This window comes from Calonectris borealis, chromosome Z, assembly GCF_964195595.1.
Source record: "Calonectris borealis chromosome Z, bCalBor7.hap1.2, whole genome shotgun sequence".
Taxonomy (NCBI): domain Eukaryota; kingdom Metazoa; phylum Chordata; class Aves; order Procellariiformes; family Procellariidae; genus Calonectris; species Calonectris borealis.
This window is the reverse complement of record NC_134352.1, coordinates 59084116-59104518: the sequence shown is the minus strand read 5'-3', so window position 1 is coordinate 59104518 and position 20403 is coordinate 59084116. Positions and strand designations below refer to the sequence as shown.

At 39.1% G+C, this 20403-nt stretch overlaps 2 protein-coding genes across 6 annotated transcripts; one reads left to right on the top strand and one right to left on the bottom strand.

Annotated features, from left to right (window-relative positions):
• Positions 1-214: 214 nt before the first annotated feature.
• Positions 215-11011, bottom strand: UTP15 (UTP15 small subunit processome component). The gene is made up of 12 exons (XM_075137519.1): positions 10615-11011; positions 10000-10092; positions 9731-9915; positions 8431-8609; positions 7485-7610; positions 6726-6861; positions 5506-5590; positions 3068-3217; positions 2803-2904; positions 2472-2605; positions 1910-1968; positions 215-887 (listed from the first exon to the last, which is right to left on the bottom strand). The coding sequence occupies exons 1-12, from the start codon at positions 10702-10704 to the stop codon at positions 664-666; spliced, it is 1563 nt and encodes a 520-aa protein (XP_074993620.1). The 5' UTR covers positions 10705-11011; the 3' UTR covers positions 215-663.
• Positions 11007-19977, top strand: ANKRA2 (ankyrin repeat family A member 2). 5 transcript variants are annotated; one of them, XM_075137520.1, is made up of 9 exons: positions 11007-11079; positions 11841-12238; positions 14303-14461; positions 15870-15935; positions 17294-17391; positions 17565-17690; positions 18084-18150; positions 18242-18322; positions 19376-19977. In XM_075137520.1, exons 2-9 carry the CDS (start codon positions 11938-11940, stop codon positions 19429-19431), a joined length of 954 nt encoding a protein of 317 aa, XP_074993621.1. In that variant the 5' UTR covers positions 11007-11079; positions 11841-11937; the 3' UTR covers positions 19432-19977. The 5 variants fall into 5 exon arrangements, with proteins under 5 accessions (XP_074993621.1, XP_074993624.1, XP_074993625.1 ...); XM_075137522.1 differs by lacking the exon at positions 11007-11079 and adding an exon at positions 11095-11402; XM_075137521.1 differs by lacking the exon at positions 11007-11079 and adding an exon at positions 11095-11407.
• The last annotated feature ends 426 nt before the right edge of the window (positions 19978-20403 follow it).

The following is a 20403-nucleotide window of genomic DNA, read 5'->3' as shown; positions in this document are numbered from 1 at the left end:
TATTTTCTAGAGAATTACAATTCATAAATGTATATGCACTCTTTAAAAAAACGAAACTAACAAATTTTTCAATATACATAAGCATATTTCTTCTATTGCTCTAAACAAAACAAAATAATGAAATGCACTTGTTCTCTTGAGTAATTTTGCTGTTTCCTATGAATTCATGGAAGTCTGAAATGGAGATGAAGCAGGGAGAGAAAACACAATGTAGTAAAGTTTTATCAAATGCATACATGGTTTTATTCCTATGTCCAAGTACGTGAGACGGGATATTAACCTTAAATAAGGACAATGACACGTTAAAATTAGGTAATCCTCAATTATTTTCTGGTAAATAAAAACTGGAAATTGTTGACTGATTCTCTAAATCGAATAATGACTTAGTACTGGATGCACAAAAGACTCTTTTAAAATTATATAACTTTGGAATAAAACTTTAAAATTAAATTGTTTTAAAACTATGACATGGAAAATCTTGAAAACATCCCTCTTTCTCTGTCTTCAGGAATTCAGTCTATTCAAAAACACAGCTGGGAAGACAGAACTTCAACATAGAGGGGCTTATTTTGAAAGTCACTATTACAAAAAGTTACCAGGAGAACAGGTCATGTATTTCAAGTCCACATTATTTTTGTGACAGTTTGTTGTGCTGGTTGTCAGTCAGTTATTCATATTTGTTTCAATGGTCTCTGTAAGACCATTACTTTTGTTCTCTTCTAGATGAGTAGCTCTTTTCTTAGTAAAAGTAGCAAACAGCGTATCCATCATTCCCAAAACTTCTAGTAGTTCCTCTTGATAGTCAATCTCTTTTCCTATGGCTTCCTGAAGTCTCAAGAATTGTCTATCAACAATCGCCGACTGCCCAACCACAGGCTGATAAATGTCTGTAAAGAAAAAAGTCACTTAAGAATCCCGATATCTATAAAAACATGAAAATTATATTAGCTAGTTAGAGATGCATTTAAGGAGTCTGGCACAAGTTCAACATTGTGGACAAATAAGACAACTTTAACGGTGTTTTGAAAATAGTGTTAATTATTGATATGTACTCACAGTAACAGTAAGTCAAATTAACAGAAACAGAAGTTTTTAGGACCTCAAATACTACACAAATACACCTCAAATACTGTGTTCATTTTTGGGCCCCTCACTACAAGACAGACATTGAGGTGCTGGAGCGTGTCCAGAGAAGCTGGTGAAGGGCCTGAAGCACAAGTCTTATGAGGAGCGGCTGAGGGAACTGGGGTTGTTTAGTCTGGAGAAGAGGAGGCTGAGGGGAGACCTTATCGCACTCTACAACTACCTGAAAGGAGGTTGTAGCGAGTGGGTGTTGGTCTCTTCTCCCAAGTAACTAGCGATAGGACGAGAGGAAATGGCCTCAAGTTGCGCCAAGGGAGGTTTAGATTGGACATTAGGAGAAATTTCTTTACTGAAAGAGTGGTCAGGCCTTGGAACAGGCTGCCCAGGGAAGTAGTTGAGCCACCATCCCTGGAAGTATTTAAAAGACGTGTAGATGAGGTGTTTAGGGACATGGTTTAGTGGGCATGGTGGTGCTGAGTTGATGGTTGGACTCAATGATTTTAGAGGTCTTCTCCAACCTTAATGATTCTATGATTCTATATTTACTGCATTGGAGAAGGGGAAGTCACTTGTACTATGTAAGTAGAGAAACATGAAGATCAAAGATACTTAGAGACCATGAGGAGCTTCCTGTAGCTGGTGCAAATCAGATACTGACTGTGGTCAAAGTTATCTGGCAATATCTCTTTTTGGATCATTCTCTTGACACTGAGTTCATACTTACAAACAAAGCCAAAAAGGTTTGGTTTCTTAAAAATGTAGCACTTTTTAACTTATTTCCAAGCTAGCTATACAGCTTTGAGAATCTTTTTTGTATTGTACTTACCAGTGATCATATCTGCAACAGTCACCAGTACAGGAGTAAATCTAGGCTCGATCACACGCCTGCAAAATTAGAAGACATCCCAAATTTACTCGTTTTTGCCAACTGCACTCCTCCCACCAACAAGTAGCTTTCTCATGCAGGCATACAGACAATTTTTTCTTCATGAAGAGACTTCACAGAAGAGCATGTGAATTAAAAAAAAGCTACATGTGGTATTTACCCTCCTCCTTTCAGGAAGGCAGTGGGGGTTGGAGGATTGGCAAAAGCCGCAGGTACATGAAGACACGAGTTTCATCGAGGAAACAGGAAATAATAGACTAAGGGTAGAATGTCTGGCAAAGTAAAATATACTCTGTCATAATATCAGAAATACTTTTTTGTGCCAACAGATAAACAGTTCAGTACTATAAGTGAAATCCCAGACCTTGATATCAGAAAGCAGAAGGCATATGAGATTTCAAGAGTACCAGAGTTCCACCTGTGACCTGTTGAGACTCTGTGGCAAAAGCTATTAAGAAATACAGGTCTCTAAATAGTCAGAGAACTCAGGTTAAAATAATACCTTGCCACAAAGGTAAGCAGGAGATTAATTTGCTTCTCATCTCGGCCTGCAAGCGCACTCCTCAGTGTTCCTCTGCGATGTAGTTCCTGCATGACTGCAACTGTAACTTCAGGAGTATAAAGTCTGATGGGTGGCTGGACATATGTAAGAAGAGTTTAGTTCTAAAGCAACATCTTTACACACAAAACAGGGCTGATATTGGCAAAACCAAACCCAGACAAGTTTGATTCCTTTCTAGTTATACACTGAAATAAAATTAGTTTGACATACAGAAAAAGTCCACGTCAGATCACAGCACACAATTTTGATGAGACAAAATCCAATGCCTTACCTCCAGTACCGCATCAAGAGCCTTGGAAGATTGAAAGCTCTTCAGCAGCTTGTCGTATTTCCTCAAAACACGTTTTACAGGTTTACTGACACAGAAATCTTCCTAGAATTGAAAGACGAGTTCAGAATAAGACAGACACATACACAATGGATTAGATGTATTACCATGAAAAAGCTTATATATCTTTTTATCTTCCCTCTCTTCCCTTTCTTCAGCTTAGCACACACCAAAAAAAAAAAAAAGAAATTTTCTCACCCCCCTATACCTGTTTTGGCATGTAAGTTCTTCCTTTCACATAGGTTCTATATGCTGGTTGTCTCTTCTTTTGAGACTTTTCTTTCCTTTCTTCAGGTTTTCTATGTTTAACATTCAGCACCCCATTGGTCATGCCTACGACTATGGTTTCATCTTCAGGCTAAAATGAAGAAATCACAGAATTAGGAACCTAGTGTTTTATTTGATGATGTGTGCTCTACCATGCAGATTTTAAAATTTTTATTCTTCATGATAAGGCTGTAATCACAGTATCATAGAATAACTTAAGTTGGAAGGCACCTCTATGAGGTCCCATGGTCAAATACCTTATTCAAAACAGGGACAGCTTCAAGGCTATAATCGTAAGCAACATTATCCATCTAATAAACCTTTAACAAATACCTAGAGGGACTACAGCCTGACTAGTGAAGCAAGCTCAAATACTCATTAACATCCCTCTGTAAGTATAATCTATGACAGGTTGGGTTTTTTTTCAATGGTGTACAACTGCCTTTGGCTATTACATGCCATCCAGCAGACATGAGCACCACCTATAAGAAAGCTATCATGGAACAGCAGGATTTTGAAAGTTGTTCAAGATACCAGTCACTGGTATAAATCTCACCTACATAACAAAGGTTGCATGTATTTGATGCTAAAGTTTATAATTTTAAATGATGCACTGGAGAAAAACACTGACTTCACATATAAAATAGTGAGTTCTGACCTGTTACTATTAACAGATAATTCTATGAAAACCATTAGCTGGAATGCTCAATTGCTGGCAAGGAGGGGGGGGGGGGGGAAGTGTTAGGAATTACTACAGACGAAATAAAAACTAGAAAGTCATTATGCCACTGAATAAATCCATTGTTTACCCACATCTTAAATCCTATGCAAGTCATTCTCAAAAACCAGTAGATTCAGAATAAAAAAAAAAAATCAAAAAACCCTGGCTTCATTTGAGACATAACTCTTCAGCATGGGAAAAAAAGACAACTGAGGAGGGATATGCTAAAAGCCTACAGAATTATGACACATACAGATGTAGATCAGCTGGTCAATGTCTCGTTTAGGGGCATCAAATGAAGCTAATGAAGGTTCACATGGAACAAAAGGAGGCAATTCTTCACACAACAAGTGAAGAGTTCCAAATGTGGAACTCCTTGTCAAGGAATCTAGTGAAGGTTGAAAGTTTGTCCAAACTCAAGGAGAGACTGAGCATGTTTGTGTAAGAGAAATTCTTTGAATTAAACAGAAACTACACTCTGATGAGCTAATTTCTCATCTGAAAATGAGTTTGGAGTTTGGGAGAATGTCAGGAAACTTATCATACACACTTGCCCTGGTTGTAGTTTTCCATTCACATCTACTTATGGCTATAGTTGGAAGCAGCATCTGGAATTAGACCAGCCTTTGGTTTGACCCAGTGCAGTCAGTCTTACTTTCTCATACGACCATTTAAAAGTCAAGAGTTTTAGTCAATAAGAAACAAAAGATTATGTTTCAAAAGATATATACAGAGCTGTAGAGATGCCAAACTACAGGTATTGCACGTTTTGCAGTTGCTGTAGAGGCTTCAAGGGTATGGGTTTTTTTTGGTTCTGTACTCTTCACCTCAACCAAAATAAAAACTCATTTAGCTCTAGCTCCCTAGGGGACAAGACAGGTAATGAAGAAAGGAAGACAGCCCCTCCACACACACCGTCCCCTAGGTTCCAGAACAGCAGGACAATAGCAAAGTAGCAAAGGTAGTAAAGATCCCTCACAGTCCCTTTTACATGTCCTTCAGAGGCTACATAAGTAAGAGGGTGACTACATGACGACAGCATTGTTTTAAAAAGTGGTGCTAGCCTCCAAATTTCTGGCCAGCAAGTCACTTATCCATTGGAACTCAAATGTTTCAGAGAAATGAGTCTTTGTTTTCTGTTTCCAAGACAGTAAGACGCATGCCTTGGCAAACAAGTTTGTTTATGCTCATACCTTATGCCCCCTCCTCTTTTCTTCCTCAGACCAACCTGAGACCAACAGCTTTTAAGACAAGTTCACCCTATTCTAAATTTCTCAACAAATGAACTACTTTTTTTCTTTTATCACTGCCACACAAGAGGACTCACAAGGTTCCTGAAAGGCAAAAGATGAGTACAATCTTCTTAAAGTCAAAGGACTTCCCTTCTAAACTGAATACTTTTCCTATGATATATACTGTCCTTGATAAATACACAATTTTGTACAGATCTAATCAGGTAACATCTGGTATCTGAATGTATTATGTTTAAAACCTCTTAATGCATTTTTTACTCAGGAGGAATATATTCAGTCATCCTACTTTGCATGTACAGCATTCTTCTGAAACACCCAACAGCAATGAAAGCAAAAATTAATTACTTCAGTGACTTAGAAGTTATCAGTAATTACCTCGCTTAGAAAGATTTCTAATGTACTTACCGACAACGCAAGACTGAGGATGGATGTTGCATAGTTAAAGCTGTGGACTACTTTGTAGGAAGTAGTACTATAAATCTTCACATGCCTATACAGAAGAGTAATGATTAAAACCTCATTACTAATGCCTTATTGTAGACACTTTACAGGAATTTCACCACTCTCAACTTCTATAGATCATTTAAGGAAACCGAGTATTTATGCAAAGCATTCTTCTTAGTTATTACCTCTCCTGCAACAGAAAGGTTCTGCTAAAAGATACGCAAAAGTTAAGAAAGCATTACCCTTACCCAAGAAAGATGAAAATGGGGCAATGACAGAAGAAGTTGAAGGCAGATGTAGTGACTATCTGACTTCAGCAATGCTTATTAGGAAACACTAAGACAGCATGTCTTCAAATTTGTTCTTAAATTTTAAATGTAAGATCTGTTGACAATTTCTGGAAGTAAATCCATAGATATTCATGTATCCAGCTGCTCTTTAATGATTTCATTGAAGGTAAGAAATACTTAACAAATGGGAAAACAAAACATTATCTTACAACAAGTATGAACTTCAGTGTTGTGAGCACTGAATGACAAATAGCTGCACAGCTAGTGTGATCCCTCTGCTTATGCTTTGTAATCATAAAGCCTGAGGAAGCCTAGGAAGTACAGGAGGCAAGGAGGGAGGAAGAGAACAAACCACTGTCATTTCAGACTACTTCGTATTTCTAACGTCTCAGAGACAACAGATTGAGTACTGATACTCAGCAACTCAACCCAAACAAACAAACAAACAACCAAGGACATATTTCACCGTGCATCTTGGGTACAAAAAGCAACAGAGACACAAAAACCAGGCTCTTTAAAGGTGAATACTAATACACTTTCAGTTATTTGAACTGTATTAAAGTAAAGTTAAGAATAGTTACTGTACGGAGACTGGAAAGGTCAGTTTAGAGATTCAGAAAAATGAATGCTTATTCAGAAGTTCCCCACACACATTCCCAAATGGCACATGCAACCCCTACTGACATTCAGGCTAATAAGAGGAAAAGGTTAATGTATATCACAGTATGTATCTTGGCCCCAAGACATGTTTTCAAGTAAGATCTCTCTCTTAACAGTTAAGAGTGTTTAAGCCCAAAAAACATGCACAGATTCACACTGATGTATAATAACTTTCAAAGGAAAAAAGTCCTCAGGAATTTAAATCACAACAAAGCCACAAAATATACTAACCTGTCCAGGGATCCTGACAATAACCTTTGTCCAGAGCTGTTCAGGCATAAACAAGTTACAGTTTTATGGTGATTTTTAAGTGAAACTAGTAATTGTCCGCCTTTTAGTACATCCCAAACTTTGACATATCGACCTCCTGTAAGAAGGAAGCACATAAAACAGTTTGACATATGTACACATTTACACTTCTCTGGAGAAAGTTTTCACAGAGTGATACAGTGCCTCCTTCGTAACACAGAGTTTTCTGTACCTACTCACCGTCCCCATCCATTATTACTATCTCCTGGGACAAGACTACTCACTACAAGTCTGCTCTTTTTTAGGCCATTCTGCAGGCACAGCTGAATGATTCAACATACTCCTTACCAAAAATAATCTAGATACTACTGGGTTACAGGACTTCTGATGCAATGGCAAGAAGAGACTAAAAAACTTTGTCATCATTAAGAGAAAGATACAGTCCCATCTTTTCAAAACTTCTTAAGTATGTTCATTCCTTCACTTTAGCACTGGGCGAATTAAAGTCTGTATCTTGTCTTTTTCTTTTGGACCAACTACAAGAAAATCAAATCAGAGCCAAAAAGACCCCTACCTTCACCCTCCAGAACAACACAGATTCCTAAAGATCATCTTTGAGAAATCCAGCTCTTACATCACTTACCACTTCATTACCAAATGAAAACACCACACAAGAAAGAAGTGGCTGAAGTATTTCTCAAATTAGGGCCACAGAAAAGAAATTTGATTTTATTGAAGCACCTGCAGATACTAGAAGCCCGCCAGAAGGGAATAGAAGCACACTCTCCACAGGCTGGCCATGTTCTATTGTCATGACGCTACTTTTTGTTCGTGCATCAAATAGTTTCACAGTGTGATCATAGGAACCTGCAAACAACACAGTAAATAGCTTCAGTTTCATAATTTCAATTATTTCAGGAACTAAAACAGCCACGTCCTACAATCTAAAGGAGCTCCTGCTAAACTGAAACAGTTTTAAACTATACACTTAGAACACCTTGTGGTTTATCTTGGTTAATTTACAGCCTTCAGGCAACATAAGCCTTCTAATTCTAGCCCTAGCAACATGTCAGGCCTTAAAAGTAATTTAATTCTTAATTTCATTTCCCTTTCATTGATCAAGTGTATTTATAAAAATAAATATCAGGCAACCTGATGAAACCTAGTCTCTTGTGCCCCCTGAAGTAAGGAATACTAGTTTTTCTCACAACAGTTTACCACAGATTAATAGAAAGCTACTGCTAGGAAAACCAAAAGCAACTGGTTTCAAATAACTCCTCATACGACCTTTCATTTTTGAGTCTGCCAGTTTTGGGCTGTACAAACTACAATGGAACTAGTGTCCTGCTCTGGAAACCTGATAAAATACTTCAGTCAATCCTAACTAAAGGATACATTCACAGGCTTTTCTTAAAACTTTCAAAGGCCAGTCAGAACAGTCCCATTAACCCTAACAGGCTAAAGCAAAAACATGTTACAAATTAATTCAATCAGAGTTTCCCTACAAACATCAGTGTCAAGCTTAAAAAGCAAGCAAAAAGGAAACAACAAAGTAGACACTGAGTAGGAAGAGAGATCCTCCATGTTTAAAATATAATAAACAAGATCCTACTGTATCAAAAACTAACTTTCTGCATTTTTCTGCAATTCAATCCCAAAGAAGCATATACAAAAAAGAAAATCAAACCTGTTATAAAGACATCTGCATTCACTTTACTTGCACAGCCGCATCTCACATAGTCAGAATGTTCACTGTATGAGACGATTTCTGTAGCACTCGGAATATCCCACAGATTTGATGAATAATCATCACCACCAGAAAATATTCGGTATTTATCAGACAGGAAGCCCACTACATGAACAGCTCTAGAAACCAAAGTCCACAATATCCAAAGTTAAAATATATACTTGTTTCTAGAAAGTTAGTCTGTATGAAAGCCTTATTAAAGTATTCTCTCTAAATTAAAAGTGCAAAGTATTTACAGTTGGAAGTTACAAAGCCTCACTTTAGAGGTTAAAAACACTTTAGTTTTTGTATTTCCAGCCAGAAAAGGGTTATGCTGACAGATACTTACCTAAGCATTGATACGATCTGCCTTAAAGGTTTTACAGGTCTATTAGATGCTCATTCAAAAGCTGTAAATTCTGCATTTGTTACTTAGAGGTCTATGCACTAGCACTGTCCTTTAGAAAAAAATTATAATAGTGAATTTTAAGTGTGACTGGGTTGGACACTCTTCCTGTCCTTTAAAAATCACTATTTAAATCTGTATTATCATTGTAACATCCCAACAGAGAATGACTTTGACATAAAACACAGATACCCTAAATCTCATTACAGATAACCTAGTGGTTAGGAGATAATATCCAATCTACCACTACAGACCTCAAACAGAAACACTCTCAAGATCTGCCTGTATGCTTTCCTGTGAAAGCGGGTTTGTTGTTGTTGTTCTAGATAGATAAAACATGTATTGGTCTTCCATAGCACTGCAATCTATTTAATCTAAGCATTATCATTGTCTTCTCCTCACTGGTACATCAGAACTCCCTTCTAACTCCTTTGTCAGCATCACGCACTTTTTCTGTTTTGTTTTTTTAAGGGATTCCTGCTCTTCCTGGCATATTTCTTCACTGTTTTTGTTTAGCCACTTTTTAGAACTCTTTTCCTGCCAGCATCAAATAAAACGTGCTTATCAGCACCAGGTAGTCACAAGACTATGTCTACACAACATATTAACAGTCACCTACCTGAATTGGAAAATGTATTTATTCTTCCATGTACTCAATTGATATTTAGAATTTTTTAAAAAGTCACTCCAATTCTGAATTAAATTTTAAAATCTACCTTTCAGTAAGATCTGCATGAGACAGCTGCAAGCAACATAGATCAGTATTATTCAGACCTTCAGCAACATGCAAAGCAGACACATGTATATACAGCAAACAAGCTTGTGCACACAAAGGAAAAAACAACACTGTCTTACTTAGTATGACCATCAAATTGTCTCAGCGGTGCTTTTCCACTAATGTCAAAGAGGCGGATGCTACCTTCCTCGCTGCCAGCGACAAGCAGATTGCCATCATCTCTGTATGTGGCACAATAAGCAGTATCTTTGAAGCGAGAAAATGTTTTGATTGGTTCCTGAGAGTAACGACCATAAATGTGGATCTAGCAAAACAAGAAGGCATTAAGTTCGCTCATACGATACCAGCTGAAGGACAAGAACATAAAAACCTCAGAAAAGCCACTTACCCTTGAGGAGGCTGTGACAGCATAGTTATATGGAGGAACCGGGGAGAAGTCAATTTTATTTACTGCACCAAATTCCTTTATCTGAACAGGTGTCTAAAACAATTGCAATGAAGATCATTAAATGTGCATAAGCACACCATCCAAATGAAAACAGCAAAACAAAACCTAATCTTCCCACAGAGAGCTCAAAATTCCATTTAGAACCATTTAAATACAATCCTGCTGAGTTTCTTTTCTGCCAGGCTACTTCTGCTCTTATAAATTTTTTTTCCCATTCACGCATTACTGACCCATTAATTACGTGTTTTGAGGAGAAATCAACCTTATTCACTCACGCAAGTTTAAAAATACTTTGATTACTCGCACGAAAGCTGTAAAACAAATATTCTGGGGCAATAACTACGTCTGTTGGGCCACTTTGGGGCACAAATCATCCTCGTTGCCTAGGAAGCCGCTTAGCAGGTTCCAGGGCGACATTAAAGAACGACTTCTAACCGAAAGCCGCGAGAGCTGGTAAGAAGAGCCCGGAGCAGAGCACAGACCCGCGCCAGCCGCGGAGCCACCCGGGCCGGCCGGCTACCCACGCCCCCCGCGCCGCAGAGGGCTGCCTTCTACCTTGTAGCCCCGCCAGTACACCGTGTCCTGCGTGATCCTCTCGCCGAGCCTGGGAAACGCCTGAACCACCACCGGTTTGTACGTAGCCATGGCTGACCAGCAGCGGGGGCCGCCGGCCCAGGCGAAGGCCTGCGCCGCGCCTCCTCACGAGTCGCGCTCCCGCCTGCGGGCCCGGCCAGGCGGGTGGCTCTCCCTCTCCAGGAGGAGCGCGGGGAGGGCCTAACCGATCCGCGCCGCCTGGGGGGCGAGGGCCACGCCGCGCCCCGCCGCCGCGGCCGCTGTGGCGAGCCCCAGGCCTGCCTCGAGGAGAGCCAACGCGCACGTGTGAGCACTACGTCATCAGGACGCGACTCTCCCTAGCCAATCACCACCGCGGCGATGGAGCGTCACTTCCGTCCTACCGCTGGCGGGGCGGTAGGGCGTCACTTCCTCCTCCCCATTAGCGGCGGAAACGGCGGCGCCGAGGTGAGGCGGGGCTGCCGGGAGCGGAGCCGCGGGCCTGCTCTGCCAGAGGGGTTGCCGGGCGGCGAATGCTCCGCAGCGTCCGTGGAGGGCCTTACCGCAGCCGCAGCAGCAGCTCGCCTTCGGGCCTTTCGTCCCGGAGCCGGCGGCCTACAGCGCGGGGGGAGGGCGCCAGGAGTTCCCGGGCTGCCGGCCCGCTCTGCCTGCCAGGCGCTCGGCGGAGCCTGGCCTGACGTTGGGCTTCCCGTGGCGCTGTCAGAAGCCCCGGGTGTTCTGGGATGTTTTGCTGTCGTCGGTCTAAAAGGGGATTTATCATTGTCCTATGCGTATGGTAGAAGCCATTTATTTCACTCAGGTTATGGAAGACTTAGAGTCATAAAGGGACATAAAGTCACTTTAACTTTCCCTTCAAGTCTAATGTTTTCAGGCAATAAAGTCATTTTCTCCTTATAGCTTGTTTCTGTCTGGGTGTAAATGTGGTTGGTTGTGTTGTTTCTTTATTGCAACCAGACTAATATTCTGAAATGTCACTTTGATGAAACTCCTACTGGCTTCATTACGGAATTTGGCTTAAATATCCATGTGATAAAATTTAAATGGAGGGTTTGGTCAATAGCTTGTGACAGCAGTAGGACTGATATTTCACCAAGGTTTTGACTATCAAAACCAAATGCCATAAGCTTAACTGAAGCCAAGTTTGGTGTATTTTTATGCATTACTTCACCAGAATGTTGTTAACCTATGTTACATGTGTTCGGTTGCAGGTTGTTCAAACATCCAGATCTCTTTAGACACAGCTTGGTTGGCTGGAACTGCTTTTGGCTAGAAACTATGAAGAAACATTTTGCATAAAACTTTTACATGACTGAGGCCATGGCATCTTCAACAAACTTAGATGCTGGAGCCCAGTTAATCGTAGAAGAATGTCCCCCTAGCTACAGCCTTCCGTCCATGACAGACATTAAAGTGGAGCACCAGCTTGACTCTAGCACAGAGGAAGGCCCAGCTCAGAGTGTCGCCATGGGAATGAAATTCATTTTGCCCAATAGATTTGATATGAACGTCTGCTCACGATTTGTGAAATCTTTGAATGAGGAGGACAGTAAAAATATTCAAGATCAAGTTAACTCTGACCTTGAAGTGGCATCTGTCTTATTTAAAGGTTGAACTTTATGGTACAAATTGTTATGTGTGGACTGTGTCATCCTGTTAAGCTGTTATGTTTTTTTAAAAAAAAGCCTCTGCCTTATATGTCTGTGAATCAGTAATAGTTTTCTAAGATTTGTTCCCCTAACTTTTATTATATGTTTAACGGATTATTAATGTAAAATTAATTTGCCCCAAGATTATCTTTTAAAGCACATTTTAAATTGTTTTTTTTAATTGAAAAAGTAGTGGCTCAAAAAGTCTCCAGTGTAATTTAATAAGAGCTGATGCTGATTATGAAAGCAAGCTTACTTCTTTTGTGTAGCATGTCCTACAACACGCTACGCGTTGTTGAGCGTATATGTCTTTACAGAATACTACGAAAGCAATATGTGATCATTTCAAGTTCAGTGGCTTTCTGCAGCACATTTCATCTTCTCACTAGTACGATTACAAAATAACATAGCTCATGCTGTTGACGTTTTTTATCAATATGGCTGTACAAAGCCTGTTGTTGTAGTGATTGGCTCGCCAATTCAGCTTTGCACTACTTGAAAGCAAACATAGCTGCTGTTCTGGATCCCTGCAGCTAATCTCCAGCCATTGCAGGGCAGCTTCATCAGAATTGATCCATGCTTTTTCATGGTTGAGCAGATCGATGGACAAAAGAATTAGGACTTTTATCTATTTCCCTTCAACAATTGTGGTTTCCAGTGCTGGCTGTAATATTTCAGACTGTTAGTAATGTATCTTTTCATGAAGTTGAATTTGACCCATTTCCTATAACAAACACAAACACAGATCTACTGTGGATTTTGATGATTTCTGTGATCTGTGTTGTTTGGCTGCAGTTCAGTCATTGTAATTTTCAAACTTTTTTGATTTGCAGGCCCTAAATGCTTACTAGTGGAGCTGCAGATCTGAACAGCAAATTTAAACCCATCAGTGATAGGGTTGTTTTTTTTAGGTAGCATTTGTGAACCCCTTAGAAGTAGTCCTGCAGACCCAGGGGCCGCAGGTCAAAAATCCCTTGGTAGGTCTCTTAATTTGATCACGTCAGCTGTAGCTATTTGGCAAACAAAATGTAATTTCATTTGCATCCTGTTACCTTCTACTTTTAATTGATTCTCTCCCCACATTTGTGCTTGGGTTTATGATCATGAAGTTCTCGACGGTGTGAATTTAGTGTCCATGTTAATTAGCTTCCAGTCATTAATTATTAGTGCACACTGGTATCAAATCAATTTAGCCAATAATGGAGTTTAATCCTTCAACATGTTTTTCCAGTATTTAATCAGTTAGCTTCTTTACAATTATTTGGCTTTTCAGTTACTTCTCAAAACCTACTTTTGAGAACTAGAAGCCAAGATAACATACATGTTTTGTAATAAAATGCCATTAGATTCTAATGGAAAGCTAGAAGAGTTAGTACAAATGAACACAGCAGCACTGAATGACTTCTTGAGTTCTAAGTGGTGAGCTGCTGTTGCATTTTATGTAAGTTAGTGTGGAATATCTCTCTTCCTGCTGGATAAGTATTGATAAGGCATTCATAATGCAGTTGCAATTTTATCCAACAGGAGTGGAAAAAGTCCTGGTGAAGAAAATTAGTGAAGGCCATCTCCAGTCATGCAGTAGACTGGGTAGAGAGCGGGCAAAGGGATGAGCTGAGCAGTTACCTGACTAACATGGCTGACCAGAGCTGCATCATGTTATTGCACTGGAGAGTGTTAGCAAGGGTATGACAGGCTAAGTGGAGCCATCCTACCTGGTAAATCCATGCCAGGCATGTTGAAAATCTAGACAAAGGCTTGCCTCATTTAGACACCGACTTGCCTCTGGATGACGTTACACCATACTGAACCTGTGGGATAGCAGCATTGTTTTATGCCAGAAATGAATACAGGCCTTTATTCAACTCTCACACAGTGGAAAAAAGCACGTCACAAAGCTTATTTAATGCGAATTTTAAAGATCTTGTGATACTGGTTTGGCTTTCTAGTTTGACTTGGAATCTGTGGCTTTCTTTTAATGCTCCTACTAGTACTAAAATCCTGTCTGTTCTCTCTGTTCAATGTAGCTGAATGCAACATCCACACCTCTCCTTCCCCTGGCATCCAAGTAAGACATGTTTATACTCCATCAACTACTAAGCATTTCTCACCAATAAAACAATCAACTACCCTAACTAACAAACACAGAGGAAATGAAGTCTCTACAACACCTCTGCTTGTAAATTGTAAGTATCCTTCTGCCTTACTGTTAATAATTATTTTGTGAACTGTATGTTAGATGCTTGACAGATTTTTCTGATTTTTTCTTTGGTGTTGTAATGAACTTTAATATAGGAAGAAAACATTGAGATAGTCTTGTCTAATTTCACATGGTTCCAACCATAAAATAGTAATCCACCTGCTGTATTGAATTCATTACTGAAGCGTATTTTCCAGAAAGGATCCAATTCTTGATTTAAAAAATACAAAGATATTTCTGATCCTTTCTAAGCTTTAAGTTAATGTGCTTCATATACTTCTTTTCAGAACTTGTGCATCTTGTAAAATTAATTAGAATTAGATGATTGGTAAGTGCTACAGGCTACTGCAAATGTCATGAGTGTCATCGATTTTGAAAGTCAAGACGGCAATATTATTTTGGGGGTTTTGTTATTCTTAATTGTCAAGCATTTTCTTTATAAATTAATTCTCTGTAATTTACTTCATCTGTAAGTTATTTCCTCTATAAATTATAAGTCCGATATTTTAAAAAAAAAGGCTGCTTGCATGGGGAAAATGAATCTGGAACTGCAACATAGGCCTCTGAACAAAATATGCAGTCTTTCTGAGAAAAAAAAATCAAACTTTCATGTAGTGAATCGGAAGAGGACAGTGAACATTTACATATTATGTAATCATTAGCTAGTTTTGTTATTATATAATGTGGATAATGTATTATATATTCCCTCCTGAGCACCTTTCAAACCTGCTCCAAGTTGTAATTATCAAAACCATGCACCTGTGCAGAGTTTACTGTGGGATTAGAGATTTTTTTCTTTATAATCTCTTAAGCATTATTCTGCTTTTAATGCTTGGTACTTTTTATTAAAAATTAAAAAAAAAAACCCACAATCTTTTTCTTCCCCTGTAGATGTCATGTTGTGATGGTTTTGTAATGTCTGATGTATTCCACATTGTAGTGAGTGAGAGTCATGCTACAGGCTTTATTGAGGAGCATGACAGGTCTCCTGATGGCATGTGATCTCTTAGATGTCATTTTTAAACTACACAGCCTTAATTTGTCAAAAAATGCTTGTTTTCATTTGGTAAATGTTCTTAGTATGATCTTGGGTTGCTGACCAAGCAGCAGAGAAGAGAGCATGTTGCCTTGTAAAGAGTCAGTGTAGGAAGTATCTTTGCTGTCTAGTACGATTTATACATTGGTTAAGAAATTACCTAAACCTATGAAACTCTTTGAAAACTTTCCAGTTTTTAAGATAGTGATTCCAGTTCAGAGTTTAAGGTGAAACCTATCTACACTCTCAAATCCAAGTTCTGTACTGCTCAAGCTGATGGACATGTTATGCTGAGCTTCAAATAGAGCAGAATGAAAATTGGTGTGTGTAACACATGCTTTTGCTTTCCTTTTTGCAGCTTTATCAGTTCATCAGCTGGCTGCTCAGGGAGAAATGTTGTATCTGGCCACACGTATTGAACAAGGTGAGACAGAGGGAGGTTAAATGCCTTCCTTTTTTTCTTTGGGGCATTTATACCCTTGTTGTGCTTGACTTTTTCCCCAAAGCTGTATTAAAAAAAATCCTCAATTCTGGTACAAATTGAAGGATATTTGAGGTATCTGTTCTTTGCGGATGTGGAGTATGGTTTCACATCAGTCTTCTATTCACTCATTGCTATGATTTGGATTTTAAATTAAACATTAGTGTTAACAGGAGTTGTGGGTAAATTCCTTCCTCCCCCTACTCCCCAGCTATATAGGTAATCCATGAAAATGAGGAGGGAGAATCTGTTAGTTCTATCAGAGGAGTTTTGGTTTTTTTAAGTATCTTTGTAATTTAAAGCACATTTCTATTAATGGTGGCTTTCCAATTCTATTTAATCATTCAACATATAGAGCTCTACGTTGGTAATTTGAGCCATGGCTCACACCTGCAATATAATAGTGCTACTCATTCTGAGTTTTGTGATAGTCTTCGGTGTGATATTTGTGTATCCGTAATACGTATACAAAATTTCAGCTCTACATAACATACTGAATTGAGTACTGTTAATAATATATTCTTATTGTATTATTAGTAATCAGCCATGCTTTCAGTGCATCTTTGCTGAAATGTTTACTGGAAAGCAGGTAGTGAGTCACCGAGTCTGTATACTTTGTAATTAGCCATGTATATGGAAAGCAAATCAATTCTGGAGTGTCAGTGCATATTACGGTGCTATGATAAGCATGGGATTTTTTAAGTGCGTAGATACTAAAAAAAAATTCCAACTCAACTATTTCAGTCAGCCAATTGTTGAAAAAAGTTCTTTTTCCTTCTCCCAGCTGCACTAGAAGTAGACCTTAATTGTTTCCACAAAACACCCTATTGATAACATGAATTTTGCGGTGAATGAAGTTACACTATCTGTATTACTTTACAAGCTAATTCTTCAGAAGATTGTGTGTCTCTGTTGAAAAAAACACTTTCTACAGTATATTACAGATTGTACATATTTATTTTGCAAGCAGCCCTTCTCTTCTTTCCAAAGATGAAGCCCAGATTACAGACAACTTGCAGCATTCCTGAGTAAAAACAGAGCTTAAATTTATAGAGCTTAAAAAAAATAAATAAACCCAAATCTTAAATTTTACTTTGGTCAGTTGGATGTTTTTTTCTTTCTTGGACAAAGATACTTGCACCACCATTGGAATAAAATTTTGTTTTTAAAGTTAAGATGAGAATGACTTGTAGGACACACTGGTACCTCAGTTCACTCAACATGTATACATCAATGTATTTCACCAGCTCATACCGAATTAGAGAAAGGGATTACTAAATCGCATATTTTTCTTTAAACAGAAAATGTAATCAATCATAAGGATGAAGAAGGATTTACCCCTCTGATGTGGGCTGCAGCTCATGGGCAGATAGCAGTAGTAGAATTTCTCCTCCAGAATGTAAGGAAAAAAACACACTTCATTTTAAATTTCTTTATTTACTTTTTAGTTCAATTTGCCTTCATAAGTCAATGCTGCTATGAACTTAGAAGTTTTAAAGTTAAGTTCTGTGTAAAACCTTACATTTACAAAAAGTGTGGTTAATTTGATTTTTTTAATTATTATTATGTCAGGGTGCAGATCCTCAGATTTTGGGGAAAGGGCGAGAAAGTGCCCTCTCACTGGCTTGCAGTAAAGGATACACAGATATTGTCAAAATGCTGCTCGACTGTGGAGTTGATGTCAATGAGTATGACTGGGTAAGACTAGCTTGAATTTATGTCGGAAGGTGCTTTGGTCAGAAGTTTGAAACGGGGCATAGCACTGGCTTGGGTTTGAAAATTGTTCTACTACTTCTGAAATATCTTGAGAGTTTCAAAACTTCCGTAGGATAACAGAAGTTGGCCCTACTAGTTCTGACTTTTTGGTAAAAAGCGAATGAGACTAACGCTGAGTCCTTGTAGAAGGGTGAGCTTACAGTCTAAACAGTGGACAAAAAAAGATGGAAGTTGTGAAGAACCAAAATGGAACCTCATTTTTATAAAACCTGTGAAGTCTCTTACTGATACATAGAAGTATTGTGGTGTGTTAAGGAATTACAGTTGCAGACTGCTCAATCATTAAGTGTCTAAGGCTTTTCTCTGCTTTTGCAGAATGGAGGCACACCTCTACTATATGCAGTACATGGGAACCATGTGAAATGTGTAAAAATTCTCCTTGGTAAGCAGACTGTCCAAACTGAATTATCAGTAATAATGTACTATCAGTTCTCCTTGTCAGAAATATGAGGTTTTTTTCCTATTTTCCATAGAAAGCGGTGCTGATCCAACTATCGAAACAGATGCTGGCTGTAATTCCATGGATTTGGCTGTAGCCTTGGGCTATCGGAGTGGTGAGTATTGCAAATGTGAATTCTTTGATTTTTATTTTTACTGCTCCGTGTTTATGTAGCTGCTGTAATGGCCTAGTAGAGGATTTGCAGCTGTAAGAAGATCCCTGTCCTAAAAATCTTAATAGACCTAAATGTATCAGCCCAAAATGGGTAAAAGCTTACGTCCCTGTCTCAGAAGGCCAGGTACCCAGTAAGAAAATGTCACTGACCTGGATCTGCATCTGTGAGCACAAATAATGGTGTGTAGGGCTGATGCAGCCATGATTCAGACAAGGGCAGCTGAGCTGCTCCCCCAACCTGTACAAAGGAGCGTGGGTTGCACTGGACGATGGTAAGAGGCCTGCAGCCCTCCTGAAACCCCCACCCTGGCGTTCTGTTGATTGGCATCATGTGATGTCGTTTGCAAAACCTTCTTCCCCTGTCAGACTAGCTCTAGCTCTAGTTTATCTTGGAGGCAGACAGTAATAGTGCCAGGATCAGTGAATTAGGCTACTTTACTTGGTTCTGGAAAACAGAAGCAAAGAAGGGAGGCTTCATTTTTTTTCCCTCATGCTGCCTTCATTTTGAAAGCTGTGAAATGTCTGCCATTACAGAAATTACTTGAATCCAAATATAAGCCCACCACTGCACATGTAGCTTCTCCAAGCAGCGCCCTATACTTATGGAGTAAGTAACTTCACAGATGTCTAGATGTCTAGATGTCAAGAGTTCAATCTCAAAACGTTCCACAGAAGTAGTTTCTAATAAACTTTTTTGCCTACTTTCCACTTATACGCTTAGAAGTTTCCTTCTGTATGCTATCTGCCTAATCAAACCAGAGAACAGATCATCACCTCCAAAAACCATCTTACTGGGTGTATTGTTTTTGCATTATATGAGGCTTTTATTTTCTGAAGGGATGCAAACTCCCTTCCCAGAGTTAATGTATTCCTGTCTGGTTTTTATTAAATGATTGTACAGGGCAAGCTGGCATGTGCCAGGAAAAAATAGTACAACCCTAAAGATGTGAAAAAACATTGAACACTGATTAACCTGATTTTTTCTCTGCTTTAGTTCAACAGGTTATTGAGTCTCATTTATTAAGGCTACTTCAAAATATCAAGGAATAATGGTTGGCTCTTCTGCGGGTCAGTTCTTGGCTTGGAAATTTGAACTGCTTTTTAGCCCTGTAATCAGTGACAAGGGTTGGTTGTTTTGTAACTTTACCTCAGTTCAACTATTTGTTGGTTTTAGTTCAGCTTTTTAATATGGTTCCTCTTTTTTCATTGTTGTTCATAGAAATATGCGATGTCATCCTTTTCTTAAAAATATTTTGTATAATTTTAGAAGAAAAAGTCAGTTGTCCTGCATGGAAAACTTTGTAAATAGAACCAGTTTTGACCATCTAAATGTTTACACTGAGTGCAGTGGGTGGCACTGTGCCAAGTGGCCTACTTGATCACATCATTGATACATATTCACAGGAAGAAATTTGTTTAGATATTGAGGTATATCACCATAGAAGATAGATGTCTTTACTGTTAATAGTGTCAAAATGTGAACCATGTATGATTGTTTTCAAGACTTCCAGTTAATACTACTGTGTCAGCTTTTGGCTTTGTCCAATTTTTAAGAAGTTTGTAATAAATTGAAGGACTTTGATGATGGTAGTTTAATTCCTACCTGATTTCTTTCCACCTGCCTCTGCCTTCCGGTTGTAGTCCTGAAACAACTAGGCCAGAGTGTCGTAGGTAGAAATTTCTCTGCTAGAAGGAAGCCTAATTGCAAGTGCAGAATTTCTAGCTCCTAAATATCCTCCCCGCCGTGGCTGAAAGCAGACATCAGCCATATGGGAAGAGAAGCCAGAGCCTACTGCATTCCAGACTTCTTCAGCCAAAGTGAGGTCCTTTGGATCATAGAATCATAGACTATCTCGAGTTAGAAGGGACCTGTAGGCACCATTAAGTCCTACTCCCTGCTCCTCGCAGGACTACCTAAAACTAAACCATATGACTAACAGCATTGTCCAGACGCCCCTTGAACTCTGACAGGCTTGGGGCCGTGACCACTTTCCTGGGGAGCCTGATGCAGTGACTGACCAC

Excerpts from the sequence above, each read along its gene's own strand:
- UTP15 (XM_075137519.1), bottom strand. The coding sequence starts at position 10,704 with ATGGCTACGTACAAACCGGTGGTGGTTCAGGCGTTTCCCAGGCTCGGC. Across the intron at positions 2,606-2,802 it reads CTCTTGATGCGGTACTGGAG|CCACCCATCAGACTTTATAC; the intron begins GTAAGGCATTGG and ends ACATATGTCCAG. Across the intron at positions 1,969-2,471 it reads CTGCTTACCTTTGTGGCAAG|GCGTGTGATCGAGCCTAGAT; the intron begins GTATTATTTTAA and ends CTAATTTTGCAG.
- ANKRA2 (XM_075137520.1), top strand. The coding sequence starts at position 11,938 with ATGACTGAGGCCATGGCATCTTCAACAAACTTAGATGCTGGAGCCCAG. Across the intron at positions 12,239-14,302 it reads GGCATCTGTCTTATTTAAAG|CTGAATGCAACATCCACACC; the intron begins GTTGAACTTTAT and ends TGTTCAATGTAG. Across the intron at positions 18,323-19,375 it reads AGCCTTGGGCTATCGGAGTG|TTCAACAGGTTATTGAGTCT; the intron begins GTGAGTATTGCA and ends TCTCTGCTTTAG.